Consider the following 17774-nt stretch of genomic DNA (forward strand, 5'->3'; position numbering starts at 1 on the left):
GAAAAGACTGAAAACTCCTATGCTTTGAAGAGATAAGGATGGCATACTTCCTTAGATATAGGGTCCAATATATGATTCATCATGACTGGAAGATTAACTCTTATCAAGAAATCAGTGGCCAGTTACCCAAATAAGGTTCTTGGGGTGCCTAAAGAATAATCCCTGGGGGTAGGAAGGGGACAAGAATGGAGGAAGGAGGGACTCTATAGAGGGATAAGAGGGGTGGGACGGGTGGGGGGGCAGAAAAAATAACAGAATGAATCAAAAACTATTACCCTAGGTAAATGTATGATTACACAAATGGTATGCCTCTACTTCATGTACAAACAGAGAAACAAGATGTATTCCATTAGTTTACAATAAAAATGAATTAAAAAAGAATAAAGAACAATATGAAGGCACCTCAAAAAAAAAGAATAATCCCTGAATATAATAAAGAAAACCTGATGACTTTAAACATCTTCAGCAAACAAAAAGGAGGCCCAGTATCTTATAAACTTATTCAGTATTGAGGTACTTTATATATGAGAGTCCTGCTTAGCCTATTACATAAGATAACTCAACAGTGGACCCTAGGACTTACCCAGAGCTGTGGAGACTTCCATTCAGGCAAGTCAGCTCTATAGAGCATTTGGAGCTAAACTATGCAGATTAGAGCTTTTATAAAATGTATTGTCACTAAGTGTGTTAAATTAGCTTTCTCTCATGATGATAAAACACCTGAGAAAATCAACTTAAAGAAGGAAATGTTTATTTTGTCTCAGTTTCAGTGGTTTCAGACAATGGTCACTTGGTTCCATTGTTTCTAGGCCCCTGCGTACAGCAGTAGGGTGGAGAGGAAATGACAGAACAAAGGTGATCACCTTTGTTAAGCCCCCAATCCTTAACTTTCCTCTACCTTCTCATAATGCCATCAGCTGGGGACCAAAATTTCAACATATGAGTCTTTGGGGGACATTCCAGATTTAAACTGTAATATTTAAGTGATGATGTTCCCTGGGCTTCTGGACAGGGAACTTGCCTGACATGACCAATTGTATGTCCCATTTGAGAAACTATTACTGGTAGTTAGTGGGAGCAGGTGGATTCTCAGGAACTAAAAAAGTAATAGCAAGCGTTTTTGATATTTTGACATCCTTATCATGAGATGGGTCAGAAATAAGAACACCAACGAAGTAGAGGTTGCCTAATGTCTTAGTCCCCCTGTGCTGCTATAAATAAATACCATAGGCTGGGTAATTTATAAAGAACAAATTTATTTTATCATAGTTCTGGAGGCAGGGACATCCAAGGCACCAGCAGGTTTGGTTGTAAAGGGTTGCATCCTATGGAGAGGAGAAATGCCATGTTTCCTCACATGGCAGAAAGCAGAAGGGCAAAAAGGGGGATGATCTTCCTCAATCAAGCCCTTTTATAAGGACACCTAATCCCATTCATGAGGTGGACCGAAAGGCCATACCTTCAATACTGTTTCGGGATTAAGTTTCAATAGGAATTTTGAAGGGCATCAAAGCATTAAAAGTAATGCACCCAAGAAGCAATTATTATTATTAAGCAGAAGTGGTCTATCCAGGAAAAAATAAGGTAAGCATTGTAGAATCTCACAGTTACATGAAAAGTGAATGGTCATGTTCCTGATGAGGCTTTCTCAGAAGTGGGGGTCTGTGCCAGTGCCTTGGGCTTCTTGGGGACTTCAATACACTAAGGTTCCTGTGGATGTTTGAATTTGGTTCACAGATAAAACAGTTAATTTCAAGGCCAACAGGGTGTACCAGGTCAATGCTGCTGTACTGCTCCAAGAAAACTGTGCACAGCTGTGCATGGAAACAGGACCTCTGTTTAATGGCATATTTCCATTGTTTTTGCCTAGGAAAGTGCACCCTGATACATTTTCACTGACTCATGGGCATAAGCCAAGAGGGTAGCAGTGTAGCACCTGGTAGGAAGATAACTGGATTACCAAGTCTCCGCCTCTGCAGAGACAAATAATATGGCAGAATGATCCACATGAGCCCTCATGAAAAAGAACCTGTTAAGGATGAGCATCAATGGACATAGCAAGCTGAAAAAATTTGCACTACCTAAAAGAGACACATGAATACAGTATCCACCTGGATAGAGCATCACACAAAGTATGGTAATTTATCCACAATTCAGGACTAGACCCCAAACTGGGGGGAAAACTAATGGTTCCAGGACATGAGGTCTAAAAGCTTGGAAAATGTGTTCCAACAGCTACATAGCCAAGTAGAAAAGTGAGTTCGGGGTACATAGCCAGAGGTACCAGACCTGGCCAGACATGGCATAAATTCCCTACCCTCTGCTTGGGAGTTCTGGTGCACATTGACATCTACAGGGGATTTTTCAGATATGGCATTGCCATCCCCATCTACTTAGAGAAAGAGGGCTACACTATTCAATGCCTCTTAGATAGATTATTTGGATTTCCTGAACACATCTGACTGAATATTGGTACTGCCTTTATAACAAAAAGTAACAAAACACTGGGCAGGCTTATAAACATCCTGTGGACATTTTCTGTCCCATATAAGCCCTAGGCAGCAAATGACATTGAAGGATAGAATGGATTCCTAAGAAGAAAATGAACATAACTAGACAGCTAAAACTCAGCTACCAGTGAAGTAAATACTTAAGATAGGCTGTTTGAGCTATAAATATGGTGATTCCTTAGAAGGGTACCTCTCATTTCAATAAAATGTTTAATGATGAGGTTACAGAGTGGGGAAGAAGATTCAGGTTGCCAGGAAGGAGATCCAAATCATGATTTACTCTGCTCACCCTGTTTTTTTCACTCCCACACACACTCCTGGAAAATCAGGTGACTAGAACTTGCAGGAAGCAAGAAGAGTGGGGTGGAAGAACAACCTGATGCTTCTTTTGCTATCTGGCTATGCTCGCTGGATTTAGGCAATTGTGGATATTAATGATAATGTTCATATATATGAGGTGATAATCCATAAAGTGGTCTTGGCATGGTCCACATATCAGAGAGTAGGAAAAAAAATCTAGAATGGTTTAAAAAAGATGAAGTGGCCGGGCACAGTGACACATGCCTGTAATTCCAGTACCTTGGGAGGCTGAGGCAGGAGGATGGCAAGTTCAAAGTCAGTCTCAGAAATGTAGCTAGGCCCTAAGCAACTTATGAGACCCTATCTCTACATAAAATATAAAAAAATATCTGGGAATGTAGCTCAGTGTTTAAGCGCCCCTGGGTTCAATCCCCAGTGCCAAAAAAGAAAGATAAAGTGGGCTGGAGATGTGACTCTGGTAGAGTACTTGCCTAGCAAGCATAAGGCCCTGGGTTAATCCCCAGTATTGAAAGAAAAGGAATGAGGGAAGGACCATAAAGAATGAAATTTCTGAACAGAGTTGAGACTGGAGATGTGGTTTGGACATGAAATTAGGAGGCTTAAAAATGGTAAAGTGATTACTGCATAAACCAGTCATACTGATCATTGTAGCTGTGGAAAGACAGAAAAACTCTGGATGGTGGGAAGAGAACACTTTTGACCCTGGGTGGTCAAGGGTGGGGAGAAAGAAGTGATGATCTGTCTTTCATCTCTCATTCACAGGGAAAGACTTTTGCCACCATCCACAGCTTAGTGGTTGACCAACAAAATCATAATTAAAGAACTCTCAAAAACCTTCCAACTTCCGCTGTCTACAGAAAGGAACAGTCTCTACTTGAAACAAAGAAAAAGATTAAAATTCTCAACACTGACATGATTCTGGTTAGTTTTATCTTGCTATTGCTAAAGTCTTTGCTTTTACATACTGTACTGGCTTGACTACATGCAGCTGAGGTCTATCTTCTAGATGGGTTCAACTCTCCTACCAAGAGTTATAGTTGTAGCCAGGTGTGGTGGTGCATGCCTATAATCCCAGTGGCTCACAAGACTGACAAGTTCAAGGCCAGCCTCAGCAAATTAACAAAACCCTGTCTCAAAAAGGGCTGGGGATGCTGCTCAGTGGTTAAGTGCCCCAGTACCAAAAAAAAAAAAAAAAAAAAAAAAAAAAAAAAGAGTTATAGTCTCAATGATCTCATACAGTGTTAAGACAGAACACAACAGAACAGTTTTGGTACAAGACCCTATCAGTACAATTAGTTGAGATATCTGATGGTGTAGTGTACCAAAGAGCTTGACTCTGTTGTTTAAAAATTATTTTTAGATATTGAAAGTTTTTAAGTCTTGTCCCTTCCCTTTTCCCATCTGTCCATATCTGGACAAGCAGATAAGAAACCTGAATATACCCTCCTTAGATGTATTGACCACTTACATAATACATCAAAATTAGATTAAATATTTGATATTTACAAACTGGCCTAAAGAAATGGGTCCACATGGAGAACCCCCATCCTTGTAAATTAAAACAGGGCCTTTAATGATTAAAATCATTATAGAAAGGGCTGGGGATGTGGCTCAATGGTAGAGTGCTTGCCTAGCATGAGGCCCTGGGTTTAATCCCTTATACTGAAAAAAAAAAAAAAAAAAAACAAAACATGATCATTATGTAAGACCTACTTAAGAGACTAAGGTAATTATTCCCACTGTCTCTCCATTCAACTGCCTAGTTTAGCCTATTCTTAAACGTGGTAATAACAAATGGAACTTCTTGATGGATTATCACAGCCTTAATGCCATGTACCCATCCATTAATGCCACTATGATTAATATTATAATATCATGGAAATTATTGACTCCATCAAATTGGCAACTGATAGATGTTTTGCTATTATAGGTTTGGGTATTGCATTGTTCAGTGCCCATTTAAACAGCCTCAGCCCGTTTTCTTCCCTGCTCCAAAGGGAAATTCTACACCTTTACCTGACTACTTAGTACTTCAACAGCTTTGCCATCTCACAAAAACATTGCAGGCAAGAACTTAACTGTATCTAACTTTCTTCAGGGGTACAGACATAACATTACATTGATGACATCCTCTTCTAATGGGATTCCTTAGAAATTGTCACTCAGTACATAGAGTTGTCCCTTGGTAGCCATGGGAATTGGTTCTAGTATGCCAACACCCAGGTACCAAAATCCTCAGATCTTCAAGTCCTTTATGTGAAATTGTGTGGTATTTGAATATAACCTACACACATCCTCACATATATAATAAATCATCTTATCTCAAGCATATTTACAATACATGACACAATGCAAATCCTACATATATAGTTATTATATTGTTTAGGGAATAATGACAAGAAAATAGTCTGCACATACAATACAGTTTTTTAAAAATATATTTGATTCACAGATATGAAAATCATGGATATAGAACCTATTAATTCAAAGGCTTAATGTGCAAATATTCAAAAAAAGAGCTCACAAAAAGGGGATGACAGCTAAGCACAGTGAGGCATGCCTGCAATCCCAGTGATTCTGGAGGGTGAGTCAGGAGTATTGCAAGTTCAAGGCCAGCCTTAGCAATTTAGTGAGACCTTGCCTCAAAATAAAAATTTAAATTGGGCTAGGGATGTAGCTCAGTGGTAGAGTGCCCAATATGGTTTAGATAAGAGGTGTCCCCACAAAAGCTCATGTGTGAGACAATGTAAGAAACTTTAGAAGTGACATGATTGGGTTATGAAAGCTTTAACATAGTCAATGCATTAATCCCCTGATAAGGATTAACTGGATGGTAACTGCAGGTAAGTAGGCTGTGGCTGGAGGAGGGGGGTCCCTGGGGTTATGCCTTTGGTATAATGAAACTCTGCTTTCTGGTGCTATGTCCCCAGGTGCTTTCCTCTGGACACATTTCTGCCATGATGTTCTACCTCATCTCACTCAGGCCCTGAAGAATGGAGTCGGCCATCTATGGACTGATACCTCTGAAATCATGAGCCCTAATGTAAACTTTTCCTCCTCTAAGTGTTCTTGCCAGGATTTTTGGTCAAAGCAGTGAAAAAGCTAAAAGAGCACCCCTGAGTTCAATTCCCAGTACCACAAATGGTTGGTGGGTTGACCATTGTCCTACACATTGCATAAGTCCTCACAACCTTGTTTAAATTCTTGAAAATTATTTGGTAAACTGAGAGCTCTTCTATCCCTGATACTGTCAAAAATATCTACTGACCTTCTTACCCACAACATTAAAATATTTCAACATCTTTTAGGCTTTTTTGGTTTTTGGAGGTAACATATACCTCACTTAGAAATTTTACTTTCACCCATGTATGCCATTATTTGCAAACAAACTCACCTTGAATGGAGCCCCCTCCCAAAAAAGGTTCCTAGAATTTTTAAAAATTATACTACAATGGACACTCTGAGTAATGTACCCCTTCCCTGGCAGGCTTTAGCTACCTCCTTTCATATCTCATCTCTTGGAATCTCTGGAACACCCATGATGGCCATTAGTTGACCATTGCCTACTGATTCAACAACTACCCTCTTAGGCTTCAGCTATAGGTCATTAGAGTGGGAATTCCTGGATGTACACTGGAGTCTCCTTGAGAGTGGGTCTCATTGACATTCTGAGTGTACTTCTGCATTTCCAGCTGGGGTCTTGAAAGCAACACCCTACAAATTTACCACAGCCACCAATTCCTCTTCGCTAGTTTGGATTCAAACCTGGGCCCTTTGGCATGTCACTCTTGTAGGTCCGGAATGGCATCCCTTTTCCTCAGTCCTTTTCAAGATTCCACGGTGCTGGGAGGGTCACCCCTTTACCAGATATGTCAGCTACCAAGGGGCCCCATAAGATAAACTGAATGAAGAAAATGGGAGTTTGTACACTTTATGTACACATTGTCACAATTTTACATGGTAGAGCTCAGTGGATTATTGCTACTTGTTTTCACTTAACCAGGGTTATCTCTACTAAAGGACTAAACCTAAGGATCAATAAAATGGGCCAAAATTCAGGCTATCATCTTAGAAATGGATGCCCTGGCTACAATACAAAGCCTAATCAAGACACTACTTATTGTCTTTAGAGTTCCAAATGTCGTTGACTGAGACCAAGGATTTCATCTTCCTTATTCTGATACAAAATGGGGAGCTCTAGTACAAAACATTGGATGGAACTTTCAGCATCCTTACATGTCTCAGGCTACCAGAGTACCATAATCACTTATTTAAACTTGTTCAAATCCAATTAGAAAAACATGGTACATTTTAGTTGTCAAACATTAGGGGTAAATTATAATAAAGAGTCCTTTTTAATGTTTGTTGACAGCATTTAAGCTTCACCCCTCCCTCTTCTCTTTCAGTCCTACATCTAGACAACTTAATAAAAACCCTGGGTGCTCTCGCCTTTAATGCCTGAGGGAATTTTCATACCATACAGGTCCCCAGATGCAAACTGGAACCCTTAATCTGGTCCCACATCCCAACCACCATAAAAACTCCAAACTAATTTCCTTTCCTTGCTCTTTCAAGATGTTTTCAGATCTACTTTAGAAGCCTGCCTCTCTCTCCCCCAAAAAAGCCTCTTTATGGAATAAACTTTTGATCATCTGTTTTTGTGTTTGTGGTGTCATTAGCCTTGTTATCTGAACCAAATTTTATGGTGGGGACCATTTCTGTGTCTTGGGAGTGGCCACAATGGATGGCCTATGTTCCCACTGCAGTCAATCCGAGTGTTGGTTAGATGCCTTGTGATCCTCCAGTTTCGTAAGAGGAGAGGCTACAAGGTCATCTCTCATTCACTTCCCTTTCTCCCCTGGGAGACTGTCATGAACTAATTTCTCATCACCTATCTGTTTCGATAAAACATGGAGCTTCCTGTCTTACGTCCTTCACAAGAGATCTACAGAATAGACAGTTTAGACATGGCTGTTCAGCAAGTGCATCCTACAACTAGCATTAGAATCATCCAACTCCTTTTGTTTCTTTGTTGTTTTTTAGGGTATTTAGGACAAGTACCTGGGGAGTTTTCCCCTTTGTCTCATTCTTCTTTGCACTGTTAATACAAGTATTGAAACTGAATTGTCTAAATCAGAAAGTGGTCATCTGTATCTACACCAATCAGTCAGGCTTTTGCCTTGATATGTACGAACTTGTTAACATATAATCCTGATTGTTATCTTTTACCCACAAACCAAAATAATGTAATTAACAAACTTGATTTCATTCAATAGTTCTTACATTGACTACTGAGGGCTTATCATATTCTTTAATCATTTCCTATTTGAGTAGCCTTCACTGAAATATCTAATATAGCGGTTGGGCCAATTTAACCTCTGCTGGAATATCATACAGTACTTTATGAAGTTAAGAAGTTAGGACAATATTGGTACTGGAAGATTCTGAAAAAAAAAAAACATTTATACACAAAATATTCTCCTAAATTAAAAGAAACTTGGCACAGACCACATATTTGGCGTCTCATTTTTTCATATTTTCCAGCAAACAAATACCTTGTAAACTAACAACAGAGTGTTTTTGACAAGTAAGAGTGTGACAGTCATTTATATAATAAACATAAGCATTATGGGTGACATGTTTCAGGCTCTGTGTCAGACTCCAGGGAATAGGGGCAACCCAGGTTGGGTCTCTGATATATGGGACCTCAGAGTTTGGAAGCCAGAAACATTCAGGCTAATCAGTATATTATTATTTTGATAAGAACTGACATAGCAAAGCAATGGGGTTCCAAGAATATACAAGTATACCACGCTCTGGGAGATCAAGAATGGCATCTCAAAAGCAAAGATTTGCATAGGTAGGGGCTATGAACATCCTCATTGTGCAAATGGGAAAACTGAGGATTAGAGAGGAAAATTAACCTGGCAGAGGTCATGCAACCTCTGGTGAGACCAGTTTTGAGCCACGGCCTATTGGAACTCCAAACCACTATTTGTTTTAATTTACCACCACCATCTATAGATGCCCTGGCTATCTGCTTGGTTCCATTTTTTAAAACATCTGCTAAATCAGAATAGACTCAAATTAGAAAACAACATCCAGGAAAAGACATGAAAGTTTTTCTGATATATTATTTTGCCATCCCACAGGGAAACCTTGGAATTGAAAACAGTTCAGATATGAGTGGGAAAGAGCCCTAAGGTAAACCTGTCACCTCCCCTTTCCCAGGTAACAGTTGTTTCTGGGAAACTACTACTCTTGGCATTAGAACACACTTAGATAGCAGAAGAAGGGCAGCTTACTTTCACACCTACGGAGGGATTTGTCCTCCCAGAGAGGAGCCCCCAATACTGTCCTTAATTTCTTCCTGCTTTCTTGACCCATAAAATAGTTGGGACTTCCCCTAGGTCTGTTGATGTAAATATAGCTTCACTATTTCTGACCTAGATGGTTAGATTTCTAAGGAATATCTGCAGTCTGTGAAATACAAATGGCTCACTGCAATTAAGAATGTGAAGAGCTTACTTTCCTTTCATCTACTTTCAATTATAATTTTGTTTTAATATTTTTGGCTGCAGATGGACATAATAACTTTATTTTATCCATTTATTTATTTTAATGTGGTGCTGAGATTGAACCCAGTGCCTCATATGTGCTAGGCAGGTGTTCTACTACTGAGCCACAACCCCAGCCCTCAAATAGAACTTTAAATACTGTGTAATGAAAATATCCATACCTATTGTTTCCCCCCAAAAAAATTATTAAAAATAGCATTATATTGAATTTTATAAAATTCCATATACTTGTTTCTTGGTGATCCTTTCAGTTTGTCAGATTAGTATGAACTGGACTGTAGGTACAGTCAAAAGCCCTGCTCAGCTGCATCTGAGAATCCATTCCCATTTTCCAATAGGCATAAATAAGGATTTAACCTTTCCTATTTCAATGGACCAGAGTAAAAGAAAAACTAACATTGGTCTGTACCATTAGAGGTCTGGGACCATTAGACATTCCAGGGTATATCTCCCCTCTCTATTTGGGCATTTGACCTCTTAAGCCAGAACTGGTACCCCAGAACTAAAAATTTTTAAATCTACAGTTTTACCTCCATCTCATACATCGATCTTAATTTAAAGGACTCCAACAATAATTTTATTAACTTTTTATTAAGGAAAATGCCAAACATACAAAATTAGAGAAGAACATATATAATAAGCTATCATTTAACCATCACCCAGCTTCAACAATCTTAAAGGCCAATCTACTTAAAGGCCAAGGTACTTACTATCGAGATTTATTAATTTGAGGCAAATCCCAGACATTGTTTCAACTGTAAATATTTGAATGTGGGTAAGAATTCTTATTTCCTTAATACCATTATCACAACTAATATCACATATCCAGGCAATGTTCAAATTACCCTGATTGTCTCATAAATGCATTCATTTTACAATTTGGTCAAATCAAGATCCAAAAAAGGTCCATTCAAGTGCTAACAGGACTTTTTCAACTGATAGGTTCATCCTCCATCTCTCTCTCTCTCTCATTCTTGCAATATTTACTGAAGAGACTGAGTCATTTGTCCCGAAGAGTTTCCTGAAGTCAGGATTCTGTTGATCTTATCTCTGTGCTGTAAAGTAGTATGTTTCTCAGTCCCCTGTATTTTCTATACATGAGGAATAATGTCTAGAAGCATGGTTAAATTTAGGTTCAAAATTTTGGCAAATATATTTCAAAGAAGGTGTAGTATACTCACATCAAGAGGTACATAATGTCTGGGATGACTAAGACATAGGAGCAAGAATTTTTTTGCTAATATGTCACAACTTCCTTAAAAGTTTTGTGACCCCTGATATACAAAAGCCATATATATGCTAGGCAGATTAGAAGCAGATGTTTTACCACTCAGTATTATTACAAAATATTAAGTTATTTAAAGACGTCTTCAGTGATGTCTACCTTATTTCAAGTGATATCTTGTATGCTAGATATATAAAAAGACTAAAGGAAATAAGTTCCTTGCATTCAATATCATATCTGGTGGGAAATACAGACACATAATTGAAAAAGCACAAAAAGAAGGCCACAGGTGCCAAAATAGAATTCTGTACAGATACAGTGGTAGTGCAACAACCTGGAGAAGAGCCATTGTTATAACAGAAAAGTGTCCAAAAGCATAGGATGAGCTGTGTTCTTGGGGATGTCAAAGAGCTCACCTGTGCTTCACAATTCCATTCACCATTGGGTTCACATACTTGATTCTTTCAAAGTAAATCTGAAAACATCTATGCCATTCACCTAAAAAAAAACAATCTCATTAATAGGGTTTTCTTGGTTATCAGTTCTTCTACGTCAACAAATATTTACTGAGGATCTACTGTGGTTCATCAACCACTGGAAAAGACTTCAGTGAATTATGCAGTACAGTTCCACTGTGAGGCCAGATGAGAGCCTGAGGAGATAACAGATTGTCCCAGGTACCAGGTACATTATGAAGCTGAGAAATCAGGAATACACAGGTAGTAGACTTTTCTAATCTGTGGATCAATGACAAATGTCTCCAAATTCCAGTCACTGTTCTAGGCTCTGAACATATGGGGAAGATTCAGGCTGGGTCCTAGTACTCAAAGAGTCCATATTCTAATGGGTCAACAATCAGTCAGAAAGATGATTACAACATTAGAGATGATGCTGAAAACATTTGTTTTGCCTGGTGTTTCCACAAAAGGAACTCTGAAAAAGAAAGATCTAGCCAACTGTTAGTATTACAGGCTCTAAAATAGCATTTTTATTTCTCTTTCCCAGTTAACAACTATTGAGTGAAGAATTGTGCTTTCTTACAATTCAACTCCATTTAAAAAGAAGTGAGAGAAAGAGCAGCTCCAGCTTCTTAGCCCTTTAAATCGCCTTTCCCAGAAGGGCCACTAACATGCTGGTACTTTACAAGCTGCCTGTTCCTGCTATTACCCATACTTCAAGTTCTACTGATGTTTCTAAATACAAAAAGAACTCTTTACAATTCTCTCAAGTGATTTCACACAAAATAATTATTCATAGCCACTCTCAACCTCTTACTCCTTACAAGTGGTCTGATAAACAGAACATTGGTTTCTTAGAAAATATAATGTTAATCTGTGTCAAGCATATCAAAATACCCTTTATTCTGAAGTGTTTGCAAACCTTTTTTTTTTTTTTTTTTTTTTTTTTTTTTTAGGATAAGAAGAGGCACTTTTCCAGTGTGTGTGTTGGTGGGGGGAAGAATCAGCCCTTTAAAAACATGCTGAAGAAAAATTTCTACTTTGTGTATTAAAATATTAATTATCTTTGTTCAGTGCACTAGATTCTGGGAGGTGTGGTATGAACTGAAAAATTCGGCTGTACATTTTTACTGCAATCATCACATAAAAAGTACATAGGTGCTATACAATGATGGTGTAAGGAGAAAAATTCTACCTGTGCACCAAACTTTCGGAGAATGGAGGTACAAAAGAAACCATTTGCTTTGTCTATATTCAATTGTTTTACCCTGAAATTTTTGGATTACTCTTTGAAATGAAAGGCTACTTGAGTCCTTTCCATTTTTTTCTATACTGAATTACAGAAGTATATTTAACGAGAACTACCTATGAGAGTTTGAAAGATTAAAGTGTGATAGCTGTAAAATGTTCTGTTCCAATTTGGGAATGAAAATCTTGGAAGTTTTACAAATTGCATAAACTGAAGCTATCTGGATGCTAAAGAAAACCTTAGCAAGTAGTAGTACTCAATCCAAACATTTCTGAGTAAAAAATCAGCAAATCTTAACTAGCTAACAACACTTAAAATTGGTTGCCATCAACACTGTCCTTTTCACATTTGTCAAAAAATACCTCAAAAATAAAAAAAATTATATTGTGCATTATTATCTCTAACAATGCAAGGTATGACCTCCCACGTAATTGTAGCATTTCAGATGGAGGTAGTTTTATGAACAAAATAAAGTAATAAAGCAATAATCCAGTTTCTCAGGTGTTACTGTATACTTCAAAGAATCTCAGGTTACTGAGAATATCTATTAGTCAATGTATATTACTGGATAATTAATGATAACCATATTCATTGCTTTTTAAAATTTAAAATATGAAATTATATACTTTTCTTAAAACATTTTATAAACTGTCTTCTAGTCTTCTTATTCCTTTGACAACCTTATTTTTTGTTAATGTCATGTACTTTAAGACATATCCATATACGACGAAGAGCTTATATTAAAAACAGTGGAAACACAGATGTAAAAAATGATAATTCTGAGTGACTGTGCTCTTTCAACAGCTAATTTGCATAATAACAAAATAGTTATTATCACCTTTATTTATCACACTTATTATTGGTCTGTTTGTATTACTTTTAAGACTTAAGTATTATCTAAAGAAAGATAACCCCAGGCATGCTCTCATTAAAAAATGGGTGTTTTCTCAACCATCGTAGGAGTTACAGGAGAGAAATTTAGTTCAGAGAGCAAAAGCCAAAATTTCTTAATATACAGTGGATAACAGTGACCCAAAATATCTATCAACGACGTTAAGGAGCTATGAACCTGTTGCAGGCTGACCTAAAAATTCGGCAGCCCCAATACCCTCTTTATAAAGGAGACTTTCTTCTACCTAATTTCAGACAAGGCTGGGGAAACACAGAAGTTCCAGAAGAGAGACTAATGTATTAAAAATGGGATTCATGATTGCAAGCAAGTATCAAGGAAAAAGTAAGAGCTCATGACTTGGCATCCCCAAAAGTTAGTCCTATTGTCAGCTTAAAGGGAAATTGTACAGATGTCCTAACAGGTTGTAAAATCTGTAACAGTGAATAGCAAAGAGATGGAACTATTTCAACTGAGATACAATCACCCTAAAGATGATATCCATTCCTGTGGATACTGCCAGTCAGAGGAAAGTTTAACCAGGTTATCACTAAATTCAAACATGGGAGATGATTTTCTATAAAAAACGAATGCATACTGAGAGAATCACGGTTCTTCCAGGGTGTCCAGAAAGGGGTAATGGGCGATGGAAGTTCAACAGGTTAAATCATATTCTATGAGGACAGTTTTCATGATAAGTTATGAACATCACATGCATTTTGCTAGCAATTCCCCAGAAATACCTACTCTATGGGGTAACACCTCATAAACTCTATGGGAAATGGCCATTTCTTGTCTGCAGTGAAAAACCGTGAGGAAAATAAACAAAATGATCTACATATGAATAGACAAAGGCATTTCTGAAAGAGGCATAACAGATCCCATTTTTGAAGCCGAAATTACTGTTGACTGCAGGAAGGGCACAAGCTTTAAATTTTCCCAATTTTCAAATTTAAAACGATCCCATCCAACTCCCACCACGGATGGGCTTGCTGGCAAGGATGAAGGAAGCTGTGAAGGCGAAATCAACTTCGGGGAAAAAAAATAATAGAAGATGCCCACACGATCAAGCCGGTCGCACTTGAAAGGCCTCCACTCGGAAACAAATCACACGCCTGCTATCCAAAATGCGCACGCACACTCACGCACGAACATGTGAAGTGCAAAAAAAAAAAAAAAAATGCCCAAACCAAAACATCACAAGGCGCGCGCACACACCCACCCCCAAGAGCAGAGCAGGGCTAACACTTAAGGCACCTTTAAAGGAAACCCCTCGCGGCTTTGGCTTACGGAAACATTTTACAGTGTCGCCAAGAAGCGATTTTCAAAGCGTCTGAAAAACGTGCAAATTGTCTGAAAACAGTGCCTGGCAACTGAGACAGTTTGCAAGCGTGATTCAGAGGTCTGCCAGGGAAACAAAAGAGGCCTCTCTCCTGCCCGTGCGACCGCACATGGCAGGAGAGGTGCTCCCTCCGGCAGGGCTCATCTGAAGCCAGGCGACGACCGAAGTCCGGGCGCGAGCGGTACATACTAGGGATCGCTCTGCGACGCGGACGCGGCCACGGAGTTTCCATTGGTCGGGGAGCCGCCCAGCTTCAGTTTCTCCAGGTACTCGGCGTGCACGGGCTTGTGGCACTGCAGGACCTTGATGGCATCTTCGATCTTGAACCACTCTCGCTTGCGCCCGATGCTAATGGAATCTTCCCAGTCTTCCAGCAGCTCGGTGACAGTCAGTACATACACGTACGTCCTGTGCTTGCGATCTTGGTTCTGTTCGAAAACGCCCAGGAGCCGGCCCAACTTCCCCTTGACTCCCGCCTCTTCGTACACCTCTCGCACCGCCGCGCCGCCCGGCTCCTCCTCGGGCTCCATGCCCCCGCCGGGCACGATCCAGCGGTCCGGGTAGCGGCTGCTGCTCACCAGCAGCACTTCGTCCTCGCGCTCGCTGCGGAAGCACAGGCACGCCGCCCGCTTCTTGAAGCCCTCGGGGTCGTAGGTCCGCGTCTGGTTCGGCTTGCACTTCATCCTCGAGGCCGCCGCCAGAGTGGCCAGAGCCGCCGCGGAGCAGCCCAGGAGCTGGCGTGCAGAGAAAGGGCCGGGCGAGGGCGAGAGCTGGGGAGAGGGATGGGCTCGGGCTCGGGCTCCGGCTCCAGAGAGAGTCGCCGGAGCGGCGAGTGCGGCCGAGGGAAGACTAGGCGGGCGCTGGGGCGGGCGCGGGGGCGGGGGCGAGCCGGCGCGTCAGTCAGTCCGCGGGGCGGGCAGCCGCCGGCCGGGCGCGCGGAGGGTCCCCACCCGCCGACTGATTGGAGGCGCCACTTCCGCCGCCTCCCCGGACCGGCAGCCCACGACTCCGCACGCAGCCCACCGCGTCGCCGCCGCCGCCGGTGCGCCGCTCCCGCCCTCCGTCGCTCAGCAGCCTGGCAGGGGTTGAGCGAGGTGAGGCGCATTCGCGTGCGCGCTCGCGGGCCGGTCCGCGTGCGCGTCCACGGCGGAGGGCGAGGGGCGGGGGCGGGGGTCTCCTGGCTCCCGCAGCGCGCGACGCTGAAGGCCCACTGCGCAGGCGCCCCGCACCTCTGGGGCCGGCAACCTCCTGCCCACGCAGCGAGATTCGCCGCATTGGCACCTGGCCCGGGAACCGCTCCACGTGTGTCTTTCTGCCCAGCGTGGCTGTGGCTGTGGCTGTGGCGCCGCTGGACAGTGCTCCTCACCCTCCCCACCCCACCCCACCCATACGCGGGTCTGTACACACCAGCGGGCCCACGCCATCCTCATCCTCATCTCCCAGGATGAAAGGCACTGCCTGTTGGTGGGAAGAGCCCCCTGTCCGCAAGATGACCAGCGCGCTTCTTGGCAGGCTCGTCTTTGCTGAGTCACATCATGCAGTTTTCTTTCTTCAACAGGTTCTCCACCTTGCCAGGCATCTTGGCACAACCCCGCGCTTAAAGCATTTCTTAAACCCCTATTTACATCGTCCCTAACCTCTCTCTTCCTCAGTTTCCTCCTCAGTCAACTCCTTGCCTCCTAGTTGCAGCCCTTTGAACTTTGAATCGCAGGCACCTCACAACTACAAAACCACCCGGGTGGTCTTGTATCAAATCCCAAGTATCTGCACACCCCCACCACGCTTCTCCTGCTTTCTTATCTGTAACTGTTGCAAGCGCTTTGGGGAGAGGTGTGCAGGGCACTCCATGGAAGTCCACGTTTTACATTTTGACTTACAAAAAAGTCTGACATGTGACTCCAGCACCACCACTTGGTGCTCTCTCTCCTCTGTTTGCTCATCCTGTCCACTTGGACGAAAACTGGCACCTCAAAGCCCCAGAGTTAGCCATGTACAGCCTTCCTCCTCCCTTTGATTCTTCTCAGTGTTACCCTGGCCCATTCTTAGAGGTGAATGTCTTATAGAGAAGTCTGATACCCCCTAATACTGCGGTACTGGAAACTTTGTCTCTCTCACTGACAGGCTGTTGGCATCAGCCAAGTGTGAAGGGGAGGTCATGGAAACCTACTTTTTCTTTGAAATATCCAGAATTGCTAATGAAGATGATGGTCCTTTCCCAAGGACAACAAAAGCCTGAACTGTCTAGGGCATGATGTGACAAAAATGACTGGGTCCCCCAGGCACGAGGGCGCATACCTGTAATCCCAGTGGCTAAGGAGGTTGAGACAGGGGGATCGCCAGTTCAAAGCCAGCCTCAGTAAAAGCAAAGGGCTAAGCAACTCAGTGAGACCCTGTCTCTAAATAAAATACAAAAAAGGGCTGGGGATGTGGCTCATTGGCTGGGTGCCCCTGAGTTCAATCCCTGGTATGCCCCCCACCCCCATAAAAGGACTGGGTCATACGTGAAGAACCTGATGAAATGAAAACAGAATGACTTCAATAAATGGAGATACTGTTTCTACTGTTGATATGTCCAAGATGGATGGGTGATCAAAGAGCTTTTCAGGGAAACAAAAGCTGGTAATTGAAAACAAGCTTTAAAGTCATATTCCTCAGTGTTACCATATCTCACAACTACACACCTGATGTTAAACAATTAGAAAAATTCCATTACAATCAGGATGAACATAAATATGCCTATTATCACCCACATTATTAAATAGTTTTTAAAGTTCTTTGTGGTGTAATGAGATTATAAACAGGAAAAAGTCCATATTGGTGAAATCAAAGTTATCATGATTTCCTGACAACAAGAATATATTCTTAGGACATGCCTCAGGGAAAATGTACAAATTGCTGTAAGTAGAAAAATGAAACGCTGATCTTTTGAAGATCTAGAGCTTTCAGGCATATCAGTAATTGTGTAGAAAATAACATGGAGAAATGATGACATTCAAATTGGCAATGTCACCAACCAAAACACAAGTAAAATCGCAAGGGATCCTAAACATTATGGTGAGGAGTAAGGAGTGGAAGATGATCTGAGTAAAGCAAGAGGCACTCAGCAAAGCTAGCAGATTGGGCTGGTGTCTGGGGCGCAGTGGTCCACCCAGGCCCCAGCCATGTCCCAATCCACTTCACATTGCAGGTCCCATCTCCCTTT

At 41.4% G+C, this 17774-nt stretch overlaps 1 protein-coding gene across 1 annotated transcript; it reads right to left on the reverse strand.

Annotated features, from left to right (window-relative positions):
- Window positions 1–9981: 9981 nt before the first annotated feature.
- LOC306651947 (diphosphoinositol polyphosphate phosphohydrolase 3-beta) lies at window positions 9982–15639 on the reverse strand. Its single transcript, XM_079124945.1, has 2 exons — window positions 14762–15639; window positions 9982–11132 (listed from the first exon to the last, which is right to left on the reverse strand). Coding segments are annotated over exons 1-2 (495 nt in total). The 5' UTR covers window positions 15256–15639; the 3' UTR covers window positions 9982–11131.
- Window positions 15640–17774: the final 2135 nt, after the last annotated feature.

The sequence above is a fragment of the Sciurus vulgaris genome (genome assembly GCF_902686455.1).
Source record: "Sciurus vulgaris genome assembly, chromosome: X".
Lineage (NCBI taxonomy): Eukaryota > Metazoa > Chordata > Mammalia > Rodentia > Sciuridae > Sciurus > Sciurus vulgaris.

Bases quoted from the DNA above. Each gene is read 5' to 3' on its own strand.
- LOC306651947 (XM_079124945.1), bottom strand. From the start codon at position 15,255: ATGAAGTGCAAGCCGAACCAGACGCGGACCTACGACCCCGAGGGCTTC.